This window comes from Cololabis saira, chromosome 8, assembly GCF_033807715.1.
Source record: "Cololabis saira isolate AMF1-May2022 chromosome 8, fColSai1.1, whole genome shotgun sequence".
Classification (NCBI taxonomy): domain Eukaryota; kingdom Metazoa; phylum Chordata; class Actinopteri; order Beloniformes; family Belonidae; genus Cololabis; species Cololabis saira.
The window spans coordinates 20,432,847-20,455,494 of NC_084594.1; the positions used below are offsets into that span (position 1 = coordinate 20,432,847).

Consider the following 22,648-nt stretch of genomic DNA (forward strand, 5'->3'; position numbering starts at 1 on the left):
TACCCGGTGTTTGCTGAATTTTGAGGAATATCACTAACACAACAACCCACAAAGGGACTATTCAAATACAGTACATGATACCTAATCATTATGGTGAAAAAGGAACGATTATTATCTGTGGCATTTAACTGTGTTGTCTTGGCTAAAGTTTAGGTCAGGCAGGGGGCGTGGCTCCGTCTTCGGCTTGACGTCTGCGCATGCGCGCCGTCTGACCGCGCAGTTCTTGTTGCAGCAGTCAGACGTTTGAACGCGGGCGGAGCGAGCACGTCTGTCTGCACATCCACACCGAGAAAACACAAGACCGTAACGGTGAGACAGCTCTTTACTTCCACACTTATATCTGTTTCTGTCGGATCTAACGTCTCAAACTAGTGATACGACCCTGTGAGCCGGTAGTTAATGAATTGGCTGAATGTATGGTTAGCAGGCTAACATTAGCAGCATGGTTTAGTGGGGACCGGCTGCTGCAACAGTCTATTCACTGATATCGCTTTTAATGATTGTGGACTTTTTATATTTAGTTCCGATACAGTGGAGGAATAAATACGAGCTAAAGTGGCCTCGTATTTACCACTTAACGATCCACCACCGGCATCAATAAAGTTGCAAAGCGTTAAGTCTGCTAGCTTACATGTGAAGCGCCATGAGCTGATCTGGAGTCAGTGCAACAGAACTATCCGGGGTAGCTGGGAGCTAGTTAAACATGATGCATGACTCACATTATCTGAGGAACTGTAAACTTTATATAAGTCCATCTGACTGAGCAGATAACTATTATTACAACAGAATTAGCAAATGCACAAAGCAATTGATCCATGTATTCATTCAAGATAAATCCATCACTGCATTCACTGAGCTGTATCTGATTTAAAGTGGATTGAGGTGACGTGAAAAGCTGTGAACTTTTTATAATGTAATATTTTCTTCAGATGTGTCTACAGACTTTGGAGAAGCTTACCGTGCCATCCATGTATCTCTTTCTTTTTTTTTTAATTGTATTTTTATATTTTCAACCACAAAAAGAGGGGTATACCTTAGATACATAGAACACAAACCCCCACAACTCAACTTCCAAAAAGAAAAGTCAAAGTCCATACATATTTCATACCAAAAGATATTTCATAGTGCTATAATCATGCCAAATATACTAACCAAAAATTTTACTCACTGCACTAATTGAAAATACCAGATAGTACTACCATATCTGTTCTATCAATGACTCTGAAATAATAATTAAATAGTTAAATAATATTCCTACCCTACTTCTTGATGAAGGGGACTTATAAAAAAAAAAAAAAGTAGGAAACACTTAATGTCATTACTTTCTTATCCTAAGTTGGGACTGGTCCGTTAAAGAACCAAAATGATATCCAAACATATACCCTCAAAACACAACGAAAACAAACACGACAAAAAAATACAAACCATTGCACTCAGGTCTTATCATTGTCACTATGCCTTACAATTACCTACGGATCTCTTAAAGTCAAATTCTGTATGAGATTGCCATATTTTTAAAAAGTCTGAGGATCTGCCTTTACTCTTGTAATAAATATCGTCAAGTGTAAGGTAGCTTGAGAGTTCGTTCCACCAATAGGCTAATACTGGGGGTTTAGATTCTTTCCAATTTAAGGTTATACATTTCCTGGCTGCCAACATAGCAAGATCTATATATTTGCATTGATATTTGTTCCACTTGTCTGACATACTAGTTCCCTGTATCTCTTTCTGTGGAGGTTTTGCTTATTTTGGCAAAGCAACACTAAACGCACATGCTGCATACATTCAAGCGACAAAGCTCTGTTGTCTCTTAAATGTATGCAGCATGTCCTTTTAGTCTTTTTAGTTTAATGGCCCAGGAGTTGACTTCAGTTGTGTTTATACCAATTGCCCAATACATTTCTGATTTGGTTTGGAGGTTTACGTTCATCGTTTCAAGTGTCTTCTTTGGGGCTTTAATGTGAATGCCACAGCCCCCTGAATGGTGCATCAAATACCCTTGTCATATAACATTTTGATAGCAAGAGGAAAATTTAATATTTCAATATTTTCCTAATCTTTGGATCAATAAAGTACACCTTATATTTATGAAACTGTAAAAGTGGGAGATTTGATTGTGGCAGGATACAGACAGTTCAGAATGGAAGCAATCACAGTTGTGTTATTGGAAACTGATTCATTTATACAGTTCTGCATGCCTGCTGAGAACTGCATCATAACACAACACTTATGTATACGCAAGAAGCCACATGCAATATGATGTCCATTCTCACTCATGTTGTAGGCCAATGCATCTGATTTATATCCGTCTAGGAACCTGTACTAAAGGGACAGTTTTAATCTGATATTTGAAGTGATGACTTGATATCAGTGTCCACACAGTCTGGACAGAAATGAGATGCAAGTCACATCAACAGAAGAAATAGAATATACAGTAGGTCACCTCAGCCAGTACTGTGAATGTAGTCCTAGCTTTCAGCCCAGATATGTTTCTGACGGAAAATATTTGGTTAATGAGTGAAGGAGGCTCCTAGACTGTTGAGCCGTTTCAGTCCTATCAAGCAAGAATAGGTAAAGCTTTGTGACTTTCATGGAGATAAATTCTATATAAAATATTGGTTTGAGCATGTGATGTTGACTTTGTCCTGTTTTCAGTACCATATCTCATTAAATGTCTTAACATTATTTTTATTATTTTTTTTTTATTTTTTATTTTAAAACCAAATACATTCTTCTGGGGTTCACTATTCAAGTAGTCTAAACACTGTAAGATCACTTAGAATATTATTTGCTGTTTCGTTTCCCCACAGTTGCGAGCATGGAGCTGAATGATGCTAACCTGCAATCCCTGACAGAGTTTCTAAGGAAAACTCTGGATCCAGACCCAGCAGTTAGGCGTCCAGGTAGGTTTCTTTCACTAGATAGCATCCAATTGCCTACCATTGTACACCAGGGCTGTACAGCTCTGCATATATATATATATATATATATATATATATATATTGTGCATGCTACAACAAAATTAATCTGTTCTACAATTATTTTGAATGTAATCGGAATGCTGAAACAAGACAGAGCTGCGTTTAACGTGTGGCATTTGTGTGTGTCACAAATCTCTGTTGCGGATTGCTGAAGTACGTGGTGGTTCCAGTGCATCACTTAACTGCTGGCCTTCCTTGGGTCCACGTATTCAACACCAATTCCCCAAATCTTTCCACAGTTGGTGGAATTTTCATAGAAAGTTTATGTATGGATCAAAAAAAGCGTACGGAAAAAGAAGACAAGGGTCTTTAAACACATCAACATAGTTGTGCATTGCATTATGGGATACAGTATGTGATGTAGACTGCTCGGTTGCAAAGTGTACATTTTCCAGAAATAGTGCTTATTGGATTCTGATTAAATTCAAATCAAAAATACTTTGTTTAATCCTGGAAGATAAATTAATTGTTCATACTGGATACTATACCGTGGCAAAATTAGTCTGCACGAGTAGTTTAGTATGCAATTTTGAAAACACCCACACTCTCTCTCTTTCACACACTTTCCTGTCATCTCATTTTTTTTGGTGTAGAAAAACCATAGACCTTTTGTACAAGCAAAAAATATATATATTTTTTTCTTTTACGTTTTTTTTTCCAGCTGAGAAGTTTCTTGAATCTGTGGAGGCAAACCAGAACTACCCCCTGTTACTTCTCACTTTGCTGGAGAAGTCCCAAGACAACGTGATTCGTGTCTGTGCTGCTGTTACATTCAAGAACTACATCAAAAGAAACTGGAGAATTGTGAGTTCAGCTGATTAACACAAACTCTAGATATCTTCAACTGTGCTACGAACGGTTTAATATATATTTAGAGCATCTGGGTTGTGTGAGTTTGAGCTTTAATGGATAACAGGTCACTTCGGTTGTCAGAGTGCTGTTATAGCTGTTGATTTATTCTAATAAAACATGCTTTTGAGCTGCTGTGTGAACAAAATATGGCACTTTTGATAGTGAGAATTAAATTGGAAAATCAGTTGTGCAGGCCTATAGGGTGGTTTTCAGTGCAGTTAGCACTTCAGTACATTAGTATTGACATTTATATTGGTACTACACTAAACAGACTAACTTATGTGGGAATGTCATGCCCTTAAACTGTAGTTTTATTTAAATTTTTATTCAATGTCAGCATTTTTTTACAGTATTATGTATCAACAATCAAATTTGTATTTAAAGACTGTGGGGAGGTCCAATTTTGATTTGTACTTGTTTATGTCTTAAAGGTTGAAGATGAACCAAACAAAATCTCTGACACAGACCGAACAGCAATCAAAGCAAACATTGTCAACTTGATGCTGAGCAGCCCAGAACAGATTCAGAAACAGGTACATCATCACAGCTGAGAGAGATCAAGTTCAAGACGTGCAGCAGCGTGCTTTATTGTTGTATATATGCCCTGTGTATTTCAACAGTTAAGTGATGCCATCAGCATCATAGGAAGAGAAGACTTTCCTCAAAAATGGCCTGACCTTCTAACAGAGATGGTGAACCGTTTCAGAAGTGGAGACTTCAACATCATCAATGGCGTTCTCCGTACCGCACATTCCCTCTTTAAGAGGTACATGTCTCTCCATAATGACTAGTTTTCATTAAGCTACTTTTGATGGAGACACGTTCAGGTTTTGTTTGTATTGTTCTTCTGCTTTTAAGGTACCGACATGAGTTCAAGTCCAATGAGCTTTGGACTGAGATAAAACTTGTACTAGACACATTTGCCCTACCGCTGACGGAGCTGTTCAAGGTTAGTCATGTTGCTGCTGTCTTACAACTAAGCTGGACATTGTGCACTACATAATATACATTACATGATTTATAAAGTTTAAATGGCATCTTAGTAGAATTTAATATTTGTGCTTGGTTTTATTACAGGCAACAATTGAGTTGTGTCAGACTCACGCAACTGATGTCAATGCCTTGAAGGTCCTCTTTTCATCACTCACCCTCATATCCAAGCTTTTCTACAGTCTCAACTTTCAGGTCAGTTAATTTCCTCTGCGCTAAACATTTTGGTGTTTTAAACAATTATCGGTGCACATTTCAAAGCTGCTGAATTTATTCTTTCTTGAGAGAACACAATCTAAAGGTCCTTGTACTTTCACAAAATCTCAAAGTAATTACCACATATCCAGACATCTGCTTAAAATCCCTTTTGCATGGCTTGATAAGACAACGTAGGGCTGGGCGATATATCGAGATTTTAATATATATCGATATATTTTCAAACGCGATATGGTACGAGACAATATCGTTTATCGATTTATTTATTTTTTATTTTTTTTAATTTTTTTTTACGATTTTGATATAGCTTATTTTGGGACAAATTGACTTGAATGTTTTATTTGAAATTTGCACAAATGTTTTGTCATTTGCACAACTGTCAACCTCAGTGGAAAAGTCTGCCTGTTACTGTCTACATTGTATTAATTGCACAGGGTATTTTAATTTAATTGTTATGCAGGAAAGGGATATTAGTTTTATTTTATTCAAGAAGCATTTTTATTCTATATATCCAGGCAGTTTATTTTTATTTCATTTGTTTTATAAATTTTGATATTGTGCAGACCCCTGTTAATAAAGGAACCTGTGTGACATTTGGCACGAGGCTTTGTATTAAAACTGACTGTTTTTTAAGGGTTTGCCTCAGAAAAAAAATGAAACTAACAGAGATGCTATGCTATAATGCTTTGGGGGATACCCCAATTATGACACAGAAAAAATATCGATATATATCAAGTATCGCCATTCAGCTAGAAAATATCGAGATATGACTTTTGGTCCATATCGCCCAGCCCTAAGACAAGGTATTGATACCAGTACCTTTTCAAACTTGTCTTTACAGTTCTGTCCACAGCAACAATTTTAAGGCTGGAAATTAGCTTCTGATTTTTACTCCATTCCCTCTTCTGTGCTTTGTACTTATTTTACACATACATACTCCTTAGAAACGTAGTTATTGTCACAGTAACTACCCCTGCCTGTTGCTGAGATACATTGATTCGACCATCCATCCTTCTCAATGCCCTCTTACCACCACAGCCACCCACCATTTATTTGTGTTTTTAGAAACGTCTTTCAGACAGTAAACATAGTTAGCTTCAGCTTTTTTGCATGACCTTTTTATCAGTAATGTTTGTAACTGTATTCTGTATTATTGTGCAGGATCTTCCAGAGTTTTTTGAAGACAACATGGAAACCTGGATGACCAATTTTCATGGCTTATTGACTTTGGACAATAAGCTTTTACAAACAGATGTACGTTGTCTTCTCACACACACGCAAAAACAATTTTTCTGTATTAGACAACTTGTTTATAATAATAATAATTTGATTGTCCCTCTTTATGATGCCACCCCAGGATGAGGAGGAGGCAGGGCTCTTGGAGCTGCTGAAATCTCAGATCTGTGACAATGCTGCTCTCTACGCTCAGAAGTATGATGAAGAGTTTCAGCCGTACCTGCCACGTTTTGTTACAGCTATTTGGAACCTTTTAGTGTCTACTGGCCAGGGAGTCAAATATGATTTGGTAAGTGTACTATTCCCCTAGTATGCTTGTATTGTTGATGAATTGTTTTCTTCAGGTGCACGCTAATAATTGATTGCATCTTTTCCGCAGCTTGTAAGCAATGCTATCCAGTTTTTGGCATCAGTCTGTGAAAGGCCACACTACAAGCATCTGTTTGAGGATCAGAATACACTCACTTGCATTTGCGAGAAGGTCATTGTGCCCAACATGGAGTTCAGAAGTAAGTGGTTGGTTTGCCTCAGTTATCGTTAGCTGGCTCAGATTTGGATTTCTGTTTGTGTGGTTACAAACACATCCTCTCATATTGTGTAAATGACCAGTTCGCTATCTCATGTTAAATTAGGTGCAGATGAAGAGGCCTTTGAAGATAACTCAGAGGAGTACATTCGAAGAGATCTGGAAGGATCAGGTAAAGATTCAGATTGTTTATTTGTCTAATTTGAACAAATTCTCAGTTTTAAAACGTAAATGTGAAGTTTCTTCTATAAACTTCACATTTACTACATCCATTTTTTATTTTTCCATACAAACTCAATCTTTCCTCAGACATCGACACTCGCCGTAGAGCAGCATGTGACTTGGTGAGAGGCCTCTGTAAATTTTTTGAGGGGCCAGTCACAGCAATCTTCTCTGGCTATGTGAACTCCATGCTGGGAGAGTACGCCAAAAATCCCAAAGAGAACTGGAAACACAAGGATGCTGCCATCTATCTGGTCACGTCACTCGCTTCTAAAGCCCAGACTCAGAAGGTACGGTCGACATGCATTTTTGAAGGTGAAGCTCAGTGTCTAACTACCAAGACAATGCTATTTATTTAAAAATGAGAGAAGCTAAAAATTATAATTGTATAATTTTAATTTTCTCAACAGCACGGAATAACACAAGCCAATGAGTTGGTCAATTTGACTGAATTCTTTGTGAACCACATTCTCCCAGATTTAAAATCACCCAATGGTAAGTAAGCTTTTGCAGTTCTGCGATGCAGAATAACGATAACAGGTTTATGTAAACACTCATTGTTTAACTTGAATTTCAACCAAAGATTACTTCGAGTCACAGGAACTATTTTCATTAACTAAAAGGCTTCCTCAGACTGTTTCTAATGTAATCTATAGTTTACTGACAAATGAGAGAAGCAAAAGACAAAAAACACCTTTCTATCAGGGCTGAAGGTTTGTCAGATAGGCAACACTGAGTGAGGATGAAAATAAATGCTTCAAAATCTTGCATCTTGTGTGGACGGTTGTTTGAGGAGTCAGTTGTACAGCCAAAGTGCTGTGAAGCAATCAGTAAATGTTATTTCCCTGATCCTCTGCTCTCTCACTTAGGGCTGGGCGATTTTGGACAAAAATAAAATCCAGATTTTTTTTCTCTGAAAACCCGATTTTCGATTTTAATTTTTTTGGTAAAACTACAAAAGACAATGGAATAAATTGTTTCAAATATTTTATCTTTTATTTTTAAAGAAAAATAGCAAACAAATGTCCCTATTGGGAATGAAGTGCATTTGAAAGATACTGTAAATCCTCGTTGAGTTTAGTAAAGTGACAACATTTACAATTTTCTTGACCAAACAAAGATGACTGGACGAGCTCTGTCTGTAATGCAGCCAGCTGCAAAAAAGGAAAATCGATTTTCCGATTTTCCTTTTTTAAACATCGATTGTGATTAATAAATCCGATTTAGATTTAAAATCGATTAATCGCACAGCCCTACTCTCACTGCAGCTTCTTTTTTTTCTTTTTTTTTTTTTGTTCACCGTAATGCTTGTTTAACTATTGCACCTTGTTAAACAGGACATGAATGATTCCAAGCACAAAGTTGCAATTACTGGAATAAATCTATTTAACTTACCGTAATGATTTCACAGCCCACTGTGGGGAAACAATATTTCTTAACCAGACATTTAATATTAAATCCTGTGATTTACCTGCATTTTCAGAAAGTACTACCTCCTGAGCTTCAACCATAATACTACTTTGGTACTATAAAGTGATTTGTTTCTATGTTGAACTGACAACGAATGTCCACTGTAGCTGCTTGAAGGAAGTCAAAGAGGAAGCTCATCTATAAAGATACAGTGTTCCAGTAAAGGGCCTGCATTGCCATCTGGTGTTTGGTGATTTAATTACAGTAGGACAAATGAAGACGTACAAATGTTAACGTCAATTATGGTGTACTGTAGGTCGTGTACGTAAAGTATGTTTAGTAGCTACAAAGAAGCACAAAACAACAAAAGCTCCAGTCCCTGTGGCGGACAGACACTAAGGGTTAGTCTAGTTTATCTGCTCTGGTTGGAATCATGAGGTTAGTCTGTACATTTTTAGTATTATCGTGTTTGGTTCAATTTCTCTCCACAACGACAAAATGAAGAAGAAATGAAAAAAAAAGGCCTGTGTTGTTGAATATACCAGTGTACTGCTTATTTTATCACCTGTGCAGATTACGTGTCCCTATGATTCTTTAATTTGATTCACTTCCTTCAAATAAAAAATAAATAAATAAATAAAGAATTGCACCTATGGCCAGAGGGAAACATTTTGATGCACTGGAGTCTTTGATGACGGTGCAAAACAGTGACAGGTGTTGCGTGCGTTTAATCATGCAGAACCTTGAAACTACCGGTATATGATTTAGTGTAGTGCTAATCCTGCATGAATTAACATCTGCACTTGGTGCCAAAAATGATGTGCTTTTTGGTCGTGTTCTGGTTTGGTATACTTTCTCAAAACCAGTGTTTGAGTTGTGAGGGTGCCTCTTCTTGGTGTTTTGGTGCACACTATAGTGTGATTGCCCTGTTTACACTGTGCGAAACAAAGTGAGAACTCCCCTTTGTTTAAAGCAGAGTACAGTCTGTAGTTATGAAAACAAGCCGTAAGTTCATCTAAAAGACATTAGTCCCTTTAGAAAAACTGTTTTTTTTTTTTTCACGTTTTAGCCATTTAAACAGCGTTTCTGCTGCTTGAAATGAAATTGGTGCAATTTATTAAACTAATAATGTCGTTCTAGTCAACGAGTTCCCCGTGCTGAAGGCCGATGCAATCAAGTACGTTATGATCTTCAGAAATCAGGTATGAATTCAGACATTTGCCATAGCTTGATTTAATGTTCAAAATAAAAATGAATTAATAACAAGACATGTGTGTCCTTTCCTGTCAGCTTCCTAAAGAGCAGGTGCTGCAGGCAGTCCCTCTTCTGATAACTCACCTGCAGGCAGAGAGCACAGTGGAGCACACTTATGCTGCCCATGCTTTGGAGAGGCTGTTCACTATGAGAGGCCCCAACAATGCAACGCTGTGAGTATCTTATGAGCTACTTTATACCCCAAGAGCCTGCAGGTCGATCATGTTTCACACTGTGTCATTGTAAAGACAATGAAACGGCAAACCAAGCACGAGTTCAAGATAGATGTGGTTATACAATTGGTTGCCTTTTTGAGGCACTTGATATCACAAGTTTCTACAAATAAAAACTTTTAATGAACCCAACCTGTTGCTTTGTTACCATTTTAAGACAAAAAAGTGATTCATTTGTCTTAAAATATTGGGATTAATTTTATTTTGATGCTGTATTACAAGATGGGTTTCTGGATATTTAAGAACAATTCTAACTGGGACATAAATTAGGACAAGAAACTACCGGTATATATAAAAGGGGACATCGGCTAACACTCAATGATTTTCTTCATATAAATGTTTGTATAAAGTGTGATCAGTGACTACACTCTGCAGTTATGGTCTAATTTAGCTGGGAATTGAATTTTAATTTAGATCCATACATGGCTTTTGATCAAAAGTCTGCTTTATTTTTAATTCAGTTTTGGTGGAGGTTTGCAGTCTTGGGCTGCTATATTTCTGTATTGTTCCTGTCTGGAGGCAAAATTAAGTGTTGAAGATGTCCCAAATAGAAATCTATGACTTGAATTTCAGCTTTTAAACATATGGACATGGTTGTTCAAATTGTAAATCTGACATTTTAATTGCAATGAGAGTAAAGGTTTAAGTCACCGTAGCACAGCAATAGTGTTGAAGCAGACTTGAGCTTCCAACAGCAGGCACAGAGTTGTAGGTTTCTAACTGTATAGTTGTGTAAGACGCATCGCACACACAGCAGATGAAAATACTGTATCTGGAACTATGAATGGAGTCAGAGCATCTGGGTCACATTTCCAGTTCTTTGTTCTGTTCGGCATGCCTCCATTTGTGTTATTTATTTCTACATTTAATACTTCTTTTTGACCTGTAGGAGATTATGTGCATAACCAACCCTGTCAGAATAAATTCTGACCATATGTGGAGGGTGTCAACACGCCTGTTTTGTTTTGGGTTTCACACTTTAGCAGTGCTCTCCTAAAAAGCACAGTCCTGATGATGGGTATACATGTTGTTGACAGCTGAGATTGAGTCTACCACATGCCCAGAGATTCTATTTAAGACTTTAACCTCCACCTGTATAGCTGATAACCAGTTATCTTCTGTGTGCAGCCTCACTCCTGCAGAGATGGGGCCTTTTACTGAGCAGTTGCTCAACAACCTGTTCAAGGCACTGACTCTTCCTGGTTCTTCGGAAAATGAGTACATCATGAAAGGTACACCTGACTCTTCTGTTGTCCTATTGCTGCTTTTTTTTTTTAATGGCATGTCCTATTTATTAAGGTATTCTTATTGTTCTCTTCTTTTCTCTTAATTTCTGAAGCAATCATGCGCAGCTTCTCCCTGCTGCAGGAGTCCATCGTCCCATACGTTCCAACTTTGATTGGTCAGCTCACTCATAAGCTCCTTTTAGTCAGCAAGGTAAAACACATTATTTTAAACTGCTTATAAATCAAGATGGGTTCAAATGCGTGCATTTTTTGGATTAAACATATTCTTTTACCAAATTTCAGAATCCCAGCAAGCCTCACTTTAATCACTACCTTTTCGAGTCCCTGTGCCTGTCTGTGCGCATCACCTGCAAGGCCAACCCCACCACTGTCAGCAGCTTTGAGGAAGCACTGTTTCCTGTCTTCACAGAGATCCTGCAAAACGATGTCCAGGGTATGTCAGCTACCTCTTGAAATGGATTTTTCGTCGTCTTGCTGATGCATTGAGGAAGTAGTTGAACTCATAATTTGTGTGTTTATTGTTTTCTTTTTTTCTTCTCCCATTTTTCTCCAGAATTTCTTCCATACGTGTTCCAGGTGATGTCTTTGCTACTAGAGATCCACTCCAACAATATTCCCGCCTCCTATATGGCCTTATTCCCTCACCTGCTGCAGCCTATTTTGTGGGAACGGACAGGAAACATCCCCCCTCTCGTGCGCCTCCTTCAAGCTTACCTTGAGAAGGGGGGTGCTACGATTGCTGCTTCTGCTGCAGATAAAATAGTGAGTTCTACATTTGTTGTATAGGATAGATGAGATATTGTAGTTTTATTGGAAATATGAACACTTCTTATCAGGGTTTTTATTCGGAGGGGTAAATAACTCATTTTGGTCCGATCATTAATTGTATTTAATAGTGTTGTTGAATTCTAAATGTAAAGTCTGTAGAGTCTGCTGTTTAAAATGTAGTGTTTTGTGATTAAGCAAATGAATGAGACCAGCAGACAAAAGGTTGCTTCTGTTTTGATTCTGCTTAAATCATTGGTTTTCAGTCCTAGTCCCCAGGGCCCACTGTCCTGCATGTTTTAGATGTTTTCTTGCATCAACACCTGATATAAATGAATGGACATCATCAGCTTGTCATCAAAGTCTGCACAAGTCTGTTAATGACAGGCATTTGTATCAGAGGGTGGTGATGCTGGTAAACATCTAAAACATGCAGGACAGTAGGCCCTCGGGACCGGAGTTGAAGAATACTGGCTTAAATGGATTATATATTTTACTTAATACATGTGGTCATTTTATTCATAGTTGAATGTTTCCTGTCTTTTCCTCCTAAGCCCGGCTTGCTTGGGGTTTTCCAGAAGCTTATAGCATCCAAGGCCAATGACCACCAAGGATTTTACCTTCTCAACAGCATCACAGAGCACATGCCTCCGTAAGTTGACTATGCTGATCTCATTAGTGGATCAACTGTGAAATATTGGAATCAAATGGATTTTGTTAACACCTAACTTGATCAATGTATTACTTTTAAATGTTCCAGAGAAGCCCTCAACCAGTACAAGAAACAGATCTTCATTTTGCTCTTCCAGAGGCTACAGAGCTCCAAAACCACCAAGTTCATTAAGAGTTAGTATAATAAGTTCCCCCTTTAACAATAATCTGCTGTGTCTTTGTATTTTTTATAGCCATCTATTGTCAGTGATCCAGTCTTTTTAAATTAAAAGAATCACAGTGATATAAACAGACTAGAGTTTCACTGTTTCTATTTTCTGTTCCTCAAAGGTTTCTTGGTGTTCATCAACTTATACTGTGTCAAATATGGAGCGATTGCGCTTCAGGAAGTTTTTGACAGCATCCAGCCAAAGTAAGTGCATTAAAAAAAAAACAACAAGCACAGGAGTATTGTGGGGCTCATATTTGAAGAATAGAAACTTGTCAGCTTCAATTAAGCGCATTAGAGTTTTTCACTGGGAGATTCATTATAGTCGTTACATCCAAGTGTTTCCATTCTCCATCTTTCCACTTCCCACTATTCGTGGGAAGTGCTGTTTATTTATGTTTTTAATGAATTGGTGACTGAAAAACGCATCAAGTGCTTTTGTTGAATCGACCAAGTGTGGACTATTTACCCTCCTTGTTTTCAGCCAGAAAAATAATGAATCTTCCCACTTAAATGGCAAATTTAATACAACTTTTTCAATTAAGTGGAATAAAATGATTGATTTGGGAATTTTTCATTGATATTGGGAAACAAAGTATATTTTACTACCTGACATGACAGGAGAACATTCAAACAGAAGAGCAGTTGGTATTCTGCAATTCTTTAAGTTATCTTGAATTGTGTTGTATGCTGATAGTTGGCTCTAATTTTCTTGAGACATTTATGATAATAGTAACACAAGCCAATCAACTAGAAGCTACACACATAGTACATTAGCAAATCACATGGCACTGATCCAGATTGCATGTGTACCCAACCGAACGCATTTGTCTGTTGACTATTGGTATGACAAAGACATGACTGTTGATTAGAGTTTTCCTTTGTGAGAAGACGGTGTCTTCTGTTCCAAATGCCTTTTCAGGATTATGTATTGTTTCATGTAAATGCAGAAGAGAAGTGGAAAAATAAATGAAATCCCTTATTGTTTTTGTTTTTTTTTTACTTTCAGGATGTTCGGGATGGTGTTGGAGAAAATTATTATACCCGAAGTTCAGAAGGTTTCAGGAGCAGTTGAGAAGAAGATCTGTGCTGTTGGCATTACAAAAATCCTCACAGAGTGTCCTGCAATGATGGACACCGAATACACCAAACTCTGGTAAGAAATCAGCCTGAAGGGAACTCGGCCAGTGTTTGTACGTCCTTGTATCCGTGTCATTTAATACGGCCTCATTTCAGACCATCTATATGTTAAGCCAAAGTTTCTTGAAAAGGTGCAATTGGGTATTTTTACAAGCCTGTGCTTCAAACAGATGGATGTTTGTCATATTTGCTTTTAACATTTTTAGGTAAAGGAAGCCTACACTAAAGTATATTTTCCTTTGTCCATTTTTTCCACATCTTTTCACATAAAATTAAAAACATTATTTTTCAGAAACAACAAAAGTCGTTAGTTGCTGCTTTTCTTTTAAGATAAATGGTTTAGTGCAGGTTGTTTAAACATCACACGGGAACTTCAGAGGGATGATGATATTAAGACTAATTTTAATTACAATTTTAAGCAATGTCACTCTCCCCCGTGATATTACATTGCAGTTCTTCATTGGATGCAAGTCACAGAGTTCTTGCATAATATGAACCAAATTAGTTTTGTGCGGCTATAAATAGTTTTCATAAAAATACAAGGGAAAATTAGACTTAAAGATGCTTACATTTTAGATGTCTGAAAGCAGTTCTCAATTAGGCAAAAGATGTTGGAAACAATATTCTGATGAAGTTAGAACAATGGCTTCTATCAGGACAATAAATTAACAGCAGTTGATGCGTTCGTCAGGACACCGCTGCTGCAGGCTCTCATCGGTCTGTTTGAGCTGCCAGAAGATGACAGCATCCCAGATGACGAGCACTTCATCGACATTGAAGACACGCCCGGATATCAGACGGCATTCTCACAGCTGGCCTTTGCTGGGAAAAAGGAGCATGACCCAATTGGAGATGCTTTTGGCAATCCAAAAATCCTGCTGGCCCAGTCACTCCACAAGCTTTCTACTGCGTTTCCTGGAAGGGTGAGTTCTTGCAGGAAATGGTGCACATGTTCAATTAAAAAGATTTAACTAGTCATTGGCTGACTGTGTGTATTTATATGTTTAGGAATGTTAGGAAATACACTAGACTACAGATAGTTTGAGTGTGTATATGGGCATAATAATTAGGGGGAAAGTATTTCTTAAAAGGTTGTGGAACCATCTCAAGCAGCAATAACTTTAAAACAACAAGCCTACATGGTCACCCTCCACCACCACGCTTTGTGGCAGTTATGAAGTATTTGCAGTGATGTGTTGCACAGAGCATGAAGATAATCTTTCACCCGTGTTTATGCAGGTGCCTTCGATGCTGAGCACCAGCCTGAATGCCGATGCCCTCCAGTTCCTGCAGAGCTACTTGCAGGGGGCAAATGTGCAGCTGGCTTGAATCCAACATGACGGTAATGACTGTAGGAGACGACAATGAACGGCAGCCACAGTACAGAATATCCACAATGGTCCCAGGTCACATGACTTATCTGCTTCAGCAGACTTCCAGGCATGGTAGTCAATGGATTTACCAGAGAAATTATATTTATGCCTGATTTGAGGCAAATCTGTTCTGACAGTTTTTTGTTTTTGTTTTTCCTTTTTTTTAAGGTTTTTAAAAACATGACCAAAAGTTGGCATAACTGGACTATTGTTATTGATCCTACTGTAAAGGCTAGGGAGGCTTTGGATACGCTATATGGTCAGGTTGTGGTGCAGTTTTCATTTCACTTCAGCAGCACAGGTAAAAAAATAAAATAAAAAAATAACAGTATTAAGGAATACCACACATCTGAATAAAATGGAAAGGATTTCTTCAGTACATTTTTTTTGTATGCTTGAATTCCTTTTCATGGATATGAAGACTAATCCGGTTAAAACAATGCTTCATGTTTTTCTGTTGCATGTTTCCCTCAGATTTGTTGATGTCTAGTCCTTTTTCTGCACCAATTTGTTAATGTGAATAAAGTAAGGCACTTGTATAAACTGTTATGACTACGGCCTCAAAGTTTTCACTCCTTTTTTCCCCCCAATTACTCAGAATTTCCTCCTGTTGAGAGATCCTTGTATGTTCAGTTATGACTACTTTTAAATTTCCAACATTTGTGCTTAATTGTTCTTTATTATACAAATACAGAGAAGTGGGAGGTACACAGGTACTGGGCTCTCCTTTGGTGTATCATGCATCCTAAAATCCCTGCCGCTGGTTTTCAGTGCTTGTGATGGGGCTGTCAGACGAGTCTTAGGACGACATGGAGGTTTTCATCTCGGCCTTCTTGATGAAAGGCAGCATGCACTTGTCGCCGCCCATGAAGCGATACGTCACAACATTTGCCTCCCAAGGCAACAGTCTACAGGCGGAGAAATCAAAATCAGTTTAAAGTCTTGTTCATAACAGCGTATAGCCGATGAATAACCTCATCAATACTTACACTCTTGCAAGAAAGGGGATGTACATAAGGCGAGGAATGCAGATCATTTCTTGTTCTCCTAGAATGGCTTTCATGGATTGCTGGACGGTATAAAGGGGGTCCAGGGGTGGAATTAGACCCCTGAGCTCTTTTCTGGTAGATGTATGAAAAATTAAGGTTAAAAACAAAGCCTTCCTAAGTCCGGTCTTGTCAAACTTGCTTGAAATTTGAGCAATGGTTCCTCACCTGATTTCACAGCCTGCGAACATCCCCGTGTCTACAATATAGGGGCAAACGAGCGTGGTTTTGACACCATGCTGGTTGTCTGCTCGCAGCTCGTGTGCCAGTGACTCGTGGAACCCAACAGCACCAAATTTACTGGCACAGTAGTCCTGGAAAAGAAAGATGGTGTCGTTAAAACAGGAAACATGGTGGTTTAAATGTGGTTGTTTTAGGTCCACAGCTTACCTCTACACATGACGTGGTGAACAGTCCAAGCGCGCTCGCTATGGTCACGATGTGGCCGTGGTTTGTGGCCTTCATCTGGGGCAGGAAGGCCTTCGTCATCTGTTGGGGGGGATAAATAACCATATCGAAATGACTTAACTAAACTGTTAAAAGAAACTTGTAGTCTTCAACTTCCCGTCAAGTTAAATGGGATTTCCTCGAGGATATGTCGTTGGCTTACAAGCAAGTTATGAAAACAAGAATGCCAAAGTAAGTTAAAAAGAAAAAAAACTGAACTGAAGGCAGAAAAAGGATGGCTTATAGAATATTAAATCAAAACGCCTCACAACCCATACTCGGTACTCGGGTTGTAAAAAAAAAAATCAGGGGGGATGTTGGATTTTATCATATGGGGACAGATAATTTGTGCTGATTACAAATAATATAATATATTACAAATAATAGCAGTGACCAAAACACCTGCAGAAATACTGCAGGAATAACATAGCAGCAGTTAAATGCAGCCTTCTGTAAGCTTGAAATATCCACTGGGCTTACATCAAATACATCAAAACACAACAATAAACTGTTTTTTTGAACATATCAATATGACTACTTCACAGGATAAGTAAAATGGATCACTGCAAAAACAAGAATATTTGTCTTATTTCTAGTTAAAATGTCTAATTTTAGTAAAATAAATCTCATTACACTTAAAACAAGACTCATCACTGGAAAAAACATCAATTTTCACCTGTTTCAAGTAGATTTTCACTTAAAATAAGTAGAAAAATCTGCATGTGGAACAAGATTTTATTGCTTGTAATGAGAAGATAAATCTTGTCCCATTGGCAGATTTTTCTACTTATTTCAGGTAAAAATGTACTTGAAACAGGTAAAAATGGTCAAATAAGTTATTTTTCTGGTGATGACTCTAAATGTTGAAATAGCAGTAAAACCACATTCATTGATGAAATGACATAAGGGATGGAAAGGGGGGATGATTTTGGCCGTTTTTATTTCAGGGGGGATGCCATCCCCCCTCAACTCCAGTACTGCCCATACTGTACTACTTCAACAACTGGTACAAGCAGTGGACAGACCAGATCCAAGAAATGCACAAAATGTATAAGCTGTGATACTTATAAGTTTGTTTTTAAAGATAATTTTGTTAACAGCAAAGAAACTAATTATCTTTAATTTGGAGATGTCATTTTTAGATTTGACCCAGCACAGATACATATTAACGGTGTTAACTACACTAGGACTGAAATGGGTAAACGGGAATCCCACAGAAATACTGCATGCATATTGAGGATATAATTAATTGGGTGGTAATAAGCTTACACTTTCAAATTATGAGCCTAAGGTAGAGGCTTAAAGAGTCAAAAGCAGAGTCACATGCCATGGGGTGCCATTCTCTTAAAGATCAACTTAAATACCACCGCAACTTCAGTTCTATCTGTGAACCAAATTGGTGCGTATAGGCATACTTACCGTTTGATAAATAACAATTGTAGCACCCTATAATGTAATAATTTCCTGAAAATGTAATAACGCCTGAAAATGTAATAAAATTTGCACTTAACGCAATCAAAAATGTAATAAAACCCACTAATGTAATAACTTAACCAATAATGTAATAGAATATCCTGACTGATATTGTAATAACATTTTTACCAATAATCTAATACCTTATTACATTATTGGGAATTTATTACATGGTACTCAAAGTCTGCAATTTAACCCAATAATCATTCTGGTGTTTCAAATCCAGTCTATATAACATTCTTAGATACTTAAAACACAAAATGTAGAACTCTGGACTGAAAATGAACATATATATTACATTATTTGTCAAGTATTACATTATCAGTTTTGAAAAAAAAAAAAAAAGACCCACCTGAAAAAGTAATAAATTCCCAATAATGTAATAAGGTATTACATTATCGGTAAAAATGTTATTACAATATCAGCCAGGATATTTTATTACATTTTCGATTGAGTTAAGTGCAAATTTTATTACATTTTCAGGCGTTATTACATTTTCAGGAAATTATTACATTATAGGGTGCTACAACAATACTTCAATGAAAGTGTTTCTACAGGTGTCTCTATGATTGGCTGGGCGTTTTGCCGTAAGAACATTGTGTACGATCTGATGCAGACCTGCTGCTCTCTGATCCTCAGTCACCGGGCCGTGTCATGAGTGGTGAATGGCTGTTACATAATCCATGTCTGGCTGTGCCACATCTGTGTCTGCCGAGGACAGAGCTGCGACGTGGAGCGGGTACTCACAGGTGTGTGTGCGTAAAAGATGCGTGCGTAAAGTCTCACCCAGAACAGCGCATGGCAGTTGACCAGCAGAGTCCTCTCCAGGAGCTCATCGGGACAGTCCAGCAGTCTCCGTCCGGCCACCACGCCGGCGTTGTTGACCAGGATGGAGACGTCCCCGACCTCGGCTCTCACCCTCCCCGCCGCCTCATAGATGCCGAGGCGCCGGGACAGGTCCACGGTGTACGTGCGCACCTCTGCGCCCAGCTCCCGGGCCAACTCGGCCGTCTGCTCGTTGGCCTCCGTGTTGCAGTCCCACAAAACCAGCCGCGCTTTTTCTCTGGCGAACTCCAGGGCGAAGAGGCGACCCAGCGCGCCCCCGGCGCCCGTGATCAGACACAGCTCCCCGTCCACGCTCTTCAGCCTCGGCTGGAGGAAAGTCTGCACGACGGCCCGCAGGATGGAGTAGGTGAGGTCTACGAGCATCAGCAGCAGGTCCAGTATGACCGTCATGATGGCTCTCAGAGTCAGAGGACGGATGGACTCGTTCAAGAGCCCGCACGCAGATGAGCCCACCCGGCTTTGTTGAGTAATTGTTTCTCTGCGTGACGTGGGTTCGGATGCCCACTTTATATAACCTTTGTGCACCGGATTAGGAGGCTGGCGACGGGCGTTTTATGATAACTGCTTCACAAACTGTGGGGATTAGAGCCTGACATGGACCGATTCTCCGGAGTCAGAACCAAAGCCGGCACATCACACATGATTTATTATCCTTACTGCTCTTTTTTGCAATGTGCATATCCTTTGTAAGGTGCTCTTGTAGGTATTACCCCATTTCAACACAATAGATCAGATATGGTAATATGAGTGCAGATTGTGTAGTGTTGTTTGATTCAAGATGTTTGAAGTTTGTTTGAAGTTTGAATTTATTCACAATACCATAATAATAGTTATTATAATACAATCAAATTAAGTGGGTAGAGTGAATGGGTCCCCCAAGGAAGCTAAGCTTATAGGCGGGGGCCCATAGTTCATATAAGGTTATAAGGTATAAGGTTACCATCCGTAAAGAGATGGTGATGGATAACTGCATACAAAGTACACAAAAAAAAACCCCACTTAACATACATACTTAACATTACATACACATACAGTCACACATATACATCCCAGCAGTCCATGAAGAAGCATTTTATATTATACAGTATATAGGTTAGTAAAAGATCATTTTTTAGTTGTCTTTTAAACTTGGAGATAGAAGGCAACACCTTGAGGCCATCATCAATCCTATTCCAAATCTGCGGCCCACTGCAAACAACACTCATACTGGCGCGCACATGTCGGCGACATTTCCCTAATATGAGTGGTTAATGGGTATGTGTCTACATTTACTCAGCACTCCAATACTCTGCCATCTTAGAACACTTCATGTGGGCCTTCCAGCATAACTTGTGGTCTATTAAGACACCCAAAAATTTGTTTTCATAAACTCTTTCTAATACAACATTTTTCATTTCTATTTGAACATCGTCATTCATTTTACGATTACCTAATAACATAAATTTAGTTTTGTTCAAATTCAATGATAACTTATTTTTATCAAACCAACATTTTAATTTATACATTTCTTTCGTGACCACTTCCAAGAGCTGCGGCAAGTCTTCTCCAGAACAAAAGATTCATCCGCAAAGACAACAAACTTAAGTACATTTGAAACTCTACAAATATCATTGATATACAAAATAAATAGCTTCGGGCCTAAGACTGACCCCTGTGGGACACCACAGGTAATATTCAGACTCTTTGACTTATGATGACCCATCTGCTAAAATTGACGCCTGTTTTTAATGTAGCTTGTGGCAGGGTGGAGGAGCAGCCACTCAGCTGATTGGGCACACCTGTGCCCAATCAGCCTCTCCACCCTGCCTGGCTTCATAAAGAGCAGCTGCATACCGGCAAGAGGTCTGCTGGGAGGAAGCTGCTGAAGGTGACGGCACGTGTGTCTTGGGTGAAAGAAGAGTAAGGCCCAATCCCAATTCCCCTTCACTCGCCCTTCTTTTCTCCACTCGCCCTTCTTTTCTTCCCTACCCCCTAAAAAAGAAGGGGGAGATTTTAGGGCACTTGAAATCTAGGGCACTTGGCCCAGGTGCCTGTCCCATTTCTCCTACTCCCCCTCGTTTTCATCCCTACCCTGATCAGGAAGCAGAGAGCCAAAAGCTGTTTTAATTTCGTAACATATTTTTAGTTTACGTAACCTACGCCGTAGGCTCTGCGTTGGTGTAACGCAGAACCATAAATCCCTTTTATTCTGGCGTGATCTTTGGCAACTTTATCTGAAAGTGTGTAAATTACCCAGATAACAGCTGGATTACTTTGTGGTTTCTGAAAACTATTATATCAGAAACATCCAAAACAAATCTGACGAGTCACAGGATTTTTTCTCTCTATTTCTCACAAAAAAATGCTTGCTCCCTAGGTCACAGTCTGAGACGATTCTGCCTGTTTGCCCTCGGTCGGCAATCAAATCGACGCAGAGCCTACGGCGTAGGTTACGTAGCCTACGGCGTAACCTAACAGCCTTTACTCCGGCGCGATTCTTGGCGAACAACGGACAAAAAAGGGATTATGTACATTCACTGAGTGAATATTATGAAAGTCAAATATACATTTGTCGCTAGAAATGTAATCAAAATGCATTTTTATGCAGAAACTAACTCAAAATATTGATTTATTCACTAAGAAATGTCCGCCATGTTTTTTTTTTGGATTCAGTCCGCAAATGACGACGAAAAGCATTCTGGGAAATTTTCCTACCCCCTCGCTCGCAAAGTCAGCATCTGAAAACCCTCGATTTGAAGGAGCTATCCTCAGCCCCTCGCCCTCAATATGCCCACTCCCCCTAGGTGAAAAGAGGAATTGGGACACCACTACCTTCACGGGAACGCGCAAAATTTAGGGGTAGGGAAGAAAACGAGGGCGAGGGGGTCAATTGGGACGCAGCCTAAATAAAAGAGTTCCTGCACTAAACCCTGTGTCCTCTGTCCTGTCGGGTGACCCCCGTAGCACTAGCCCTTGCTACACCGGCGCCCAACGTGGGGCCCGACAGGATGGAGGAGGAATGCGGGGAGCGGACCCTGGAGGCGCTGGCACAGGTGCTGGTGGACCTGGCAGCCCTGCTCCAGGGCCAGGGGGAGCAGCAGATTGCAGCGCTGGTGGCGCAGCAGCCGGCAGACCGTGAGGCAGAGGCTGCAGGCCGCCAAGCGACGGCTCCTGAGGCGGCCCCGGCGGTGACGGGACCCGCAGCGCGACCTACCCCGGCGCCACGCCGGAGATTCGCTGCGGCAGCGCTGGAGGCGCTGGTGGTGCAGCAGCCGACAGGCCGTGAGGCGGAGGCTGCAGGCCGCTAAGCGACTGCGGGACCCGCAGCGCGACCCACCCCGGCGCCACGCCTGAGGTTCGTCACAGCAGTCCTGGAGGTGGAGGTCGCCGAGGCAGAGGTCGCCGAGGTCGCGGAGACGGAGGTCGCGGAGACGGAGGTCGCCGAGGCAGAGGTCGCCGAGGCGGAGGCGGAGGTCGCCGAGGCGGAGGCGGAGGTCGTCGAGGCGGAGGTCGCCGAGACGGAGGTCGCGGA

At 39.7% G+C, this 22,648-nt stretch overlaps 2 protein-coding genes across 2 annotated transcripts; one reads left to right on the plus strand and one right to left on the minus strand.

Moving 5' to 3' along the window:
• The first annotated feature begins 183 nt into the window (after positions 1-183).
• Positions 184-15,869, plus strand: cse1l (CSE1 chromosome segregation 1-like (yeast)). The gene is made up of 25 exons (XM_061727099.1): positions 184-309; positions 2,811-2,903; positions 3,643-3,785; positions 4,265-4,366; positions 4,454-4,599; positions 4,692-4,782; positions 4,911-5,018; positions 6,201-6,293; positions 6,397-6,564; positions 6,655-6,784; positions 6,908-6,973; positions 7,111-7,313; positions 7,434-7,518; positions 9,574-9,635; positions 9,724-9,860; positions 11,049-11,152; positions 11,260-11,357; positions 11,450-11,600; positions 11,721-11,929; positions 12,487-12,584; positions 12,693-12,778; positions 12,935-13,016; positions 13,822-13,968; positions 14,644-14,875; positions 15,192-15,869. Exons 2-25 carry the CDS (start codon positions 2,819-2,821, stop codon positions 15,279-15,281), a joined length of 2,916 nt encoding a protein of 971 aa, XP_061583083.1. The 5' UTR covers positions 184-309; positions 2,811-2,818; the 3' UTR covers positions 15,282-15,869.
• Positions 15,870-15,994: 125 nt separating this feature from the next.
• On the minus strand, positions 15,995-19,602 carry rdh20 (retinol dehydrogenase 20). Its single transcript, XM_061728499.1, has 5 exons — positions 19,078-19,602; positions 16,762-16,860; positions 16,540-16,685; positions 16,315-16,446; positions 15,995-16,233 (listed from the first exon to the last, which is right to left on the minus strand). The coding sequence occupies exons 1-5, from the start codon at positions 19,525-19,527 to the stop codon at positions 16,125-16,127; spliced, it is 936 nt and encodes a 311-aa protein (XP_061584483.1). The 5' UTR covers positions 19,528-19,602; the 3' UTR covers positions 15,995-16,124.
• Between the last annotated feature and the right edge of the window lie 3,046 nt (positions 19,603-22,648).

Coding starts and splice junctions, on each gene's coding strand:
- cse1l (XM_061727099.1), top strand. CDS start 2,819: ATGGAGCTGAATGATGCTAACCTGCAATCCCTGACAGAGTTTCTAAGG. Junction 7,519..9,573: donor AGATTTAAAATCACCCAATG/GTAAGTAAGCTT, acceptor ATGTCGTTCTAG/TCAACGAGTTCCCCGTGCTG. Junction 11,601..11,720: donor CCTGCAAAACGATGTCCAGG/GTATGTCAGCTA, acceptor ATTTTTCTCCAG/AATTTCTTCCATACGTGTTC.
- rdh20 (XM_061728499.1), bottom strand. CDS start 19,527: ATGACGGTCATACTGGACCTGCTGCTGATGCTCGTAGACCTCACCTAC. Junction 16,861..19,077: donor ACTGCCATGCGCTGTTCTGG/GTGAGACTTTAC, acceptor CCCCCCCAACAG/ATGACGAAGGCCTTCCTGCC. Junction 16,234..16,314: donor ATCCCCTTTCTTGCAAGAGT/GTAAGTATTGAT, acceptor CTCCGCCTGTAG/ACTGTTGCCTTGGGAGGCAA.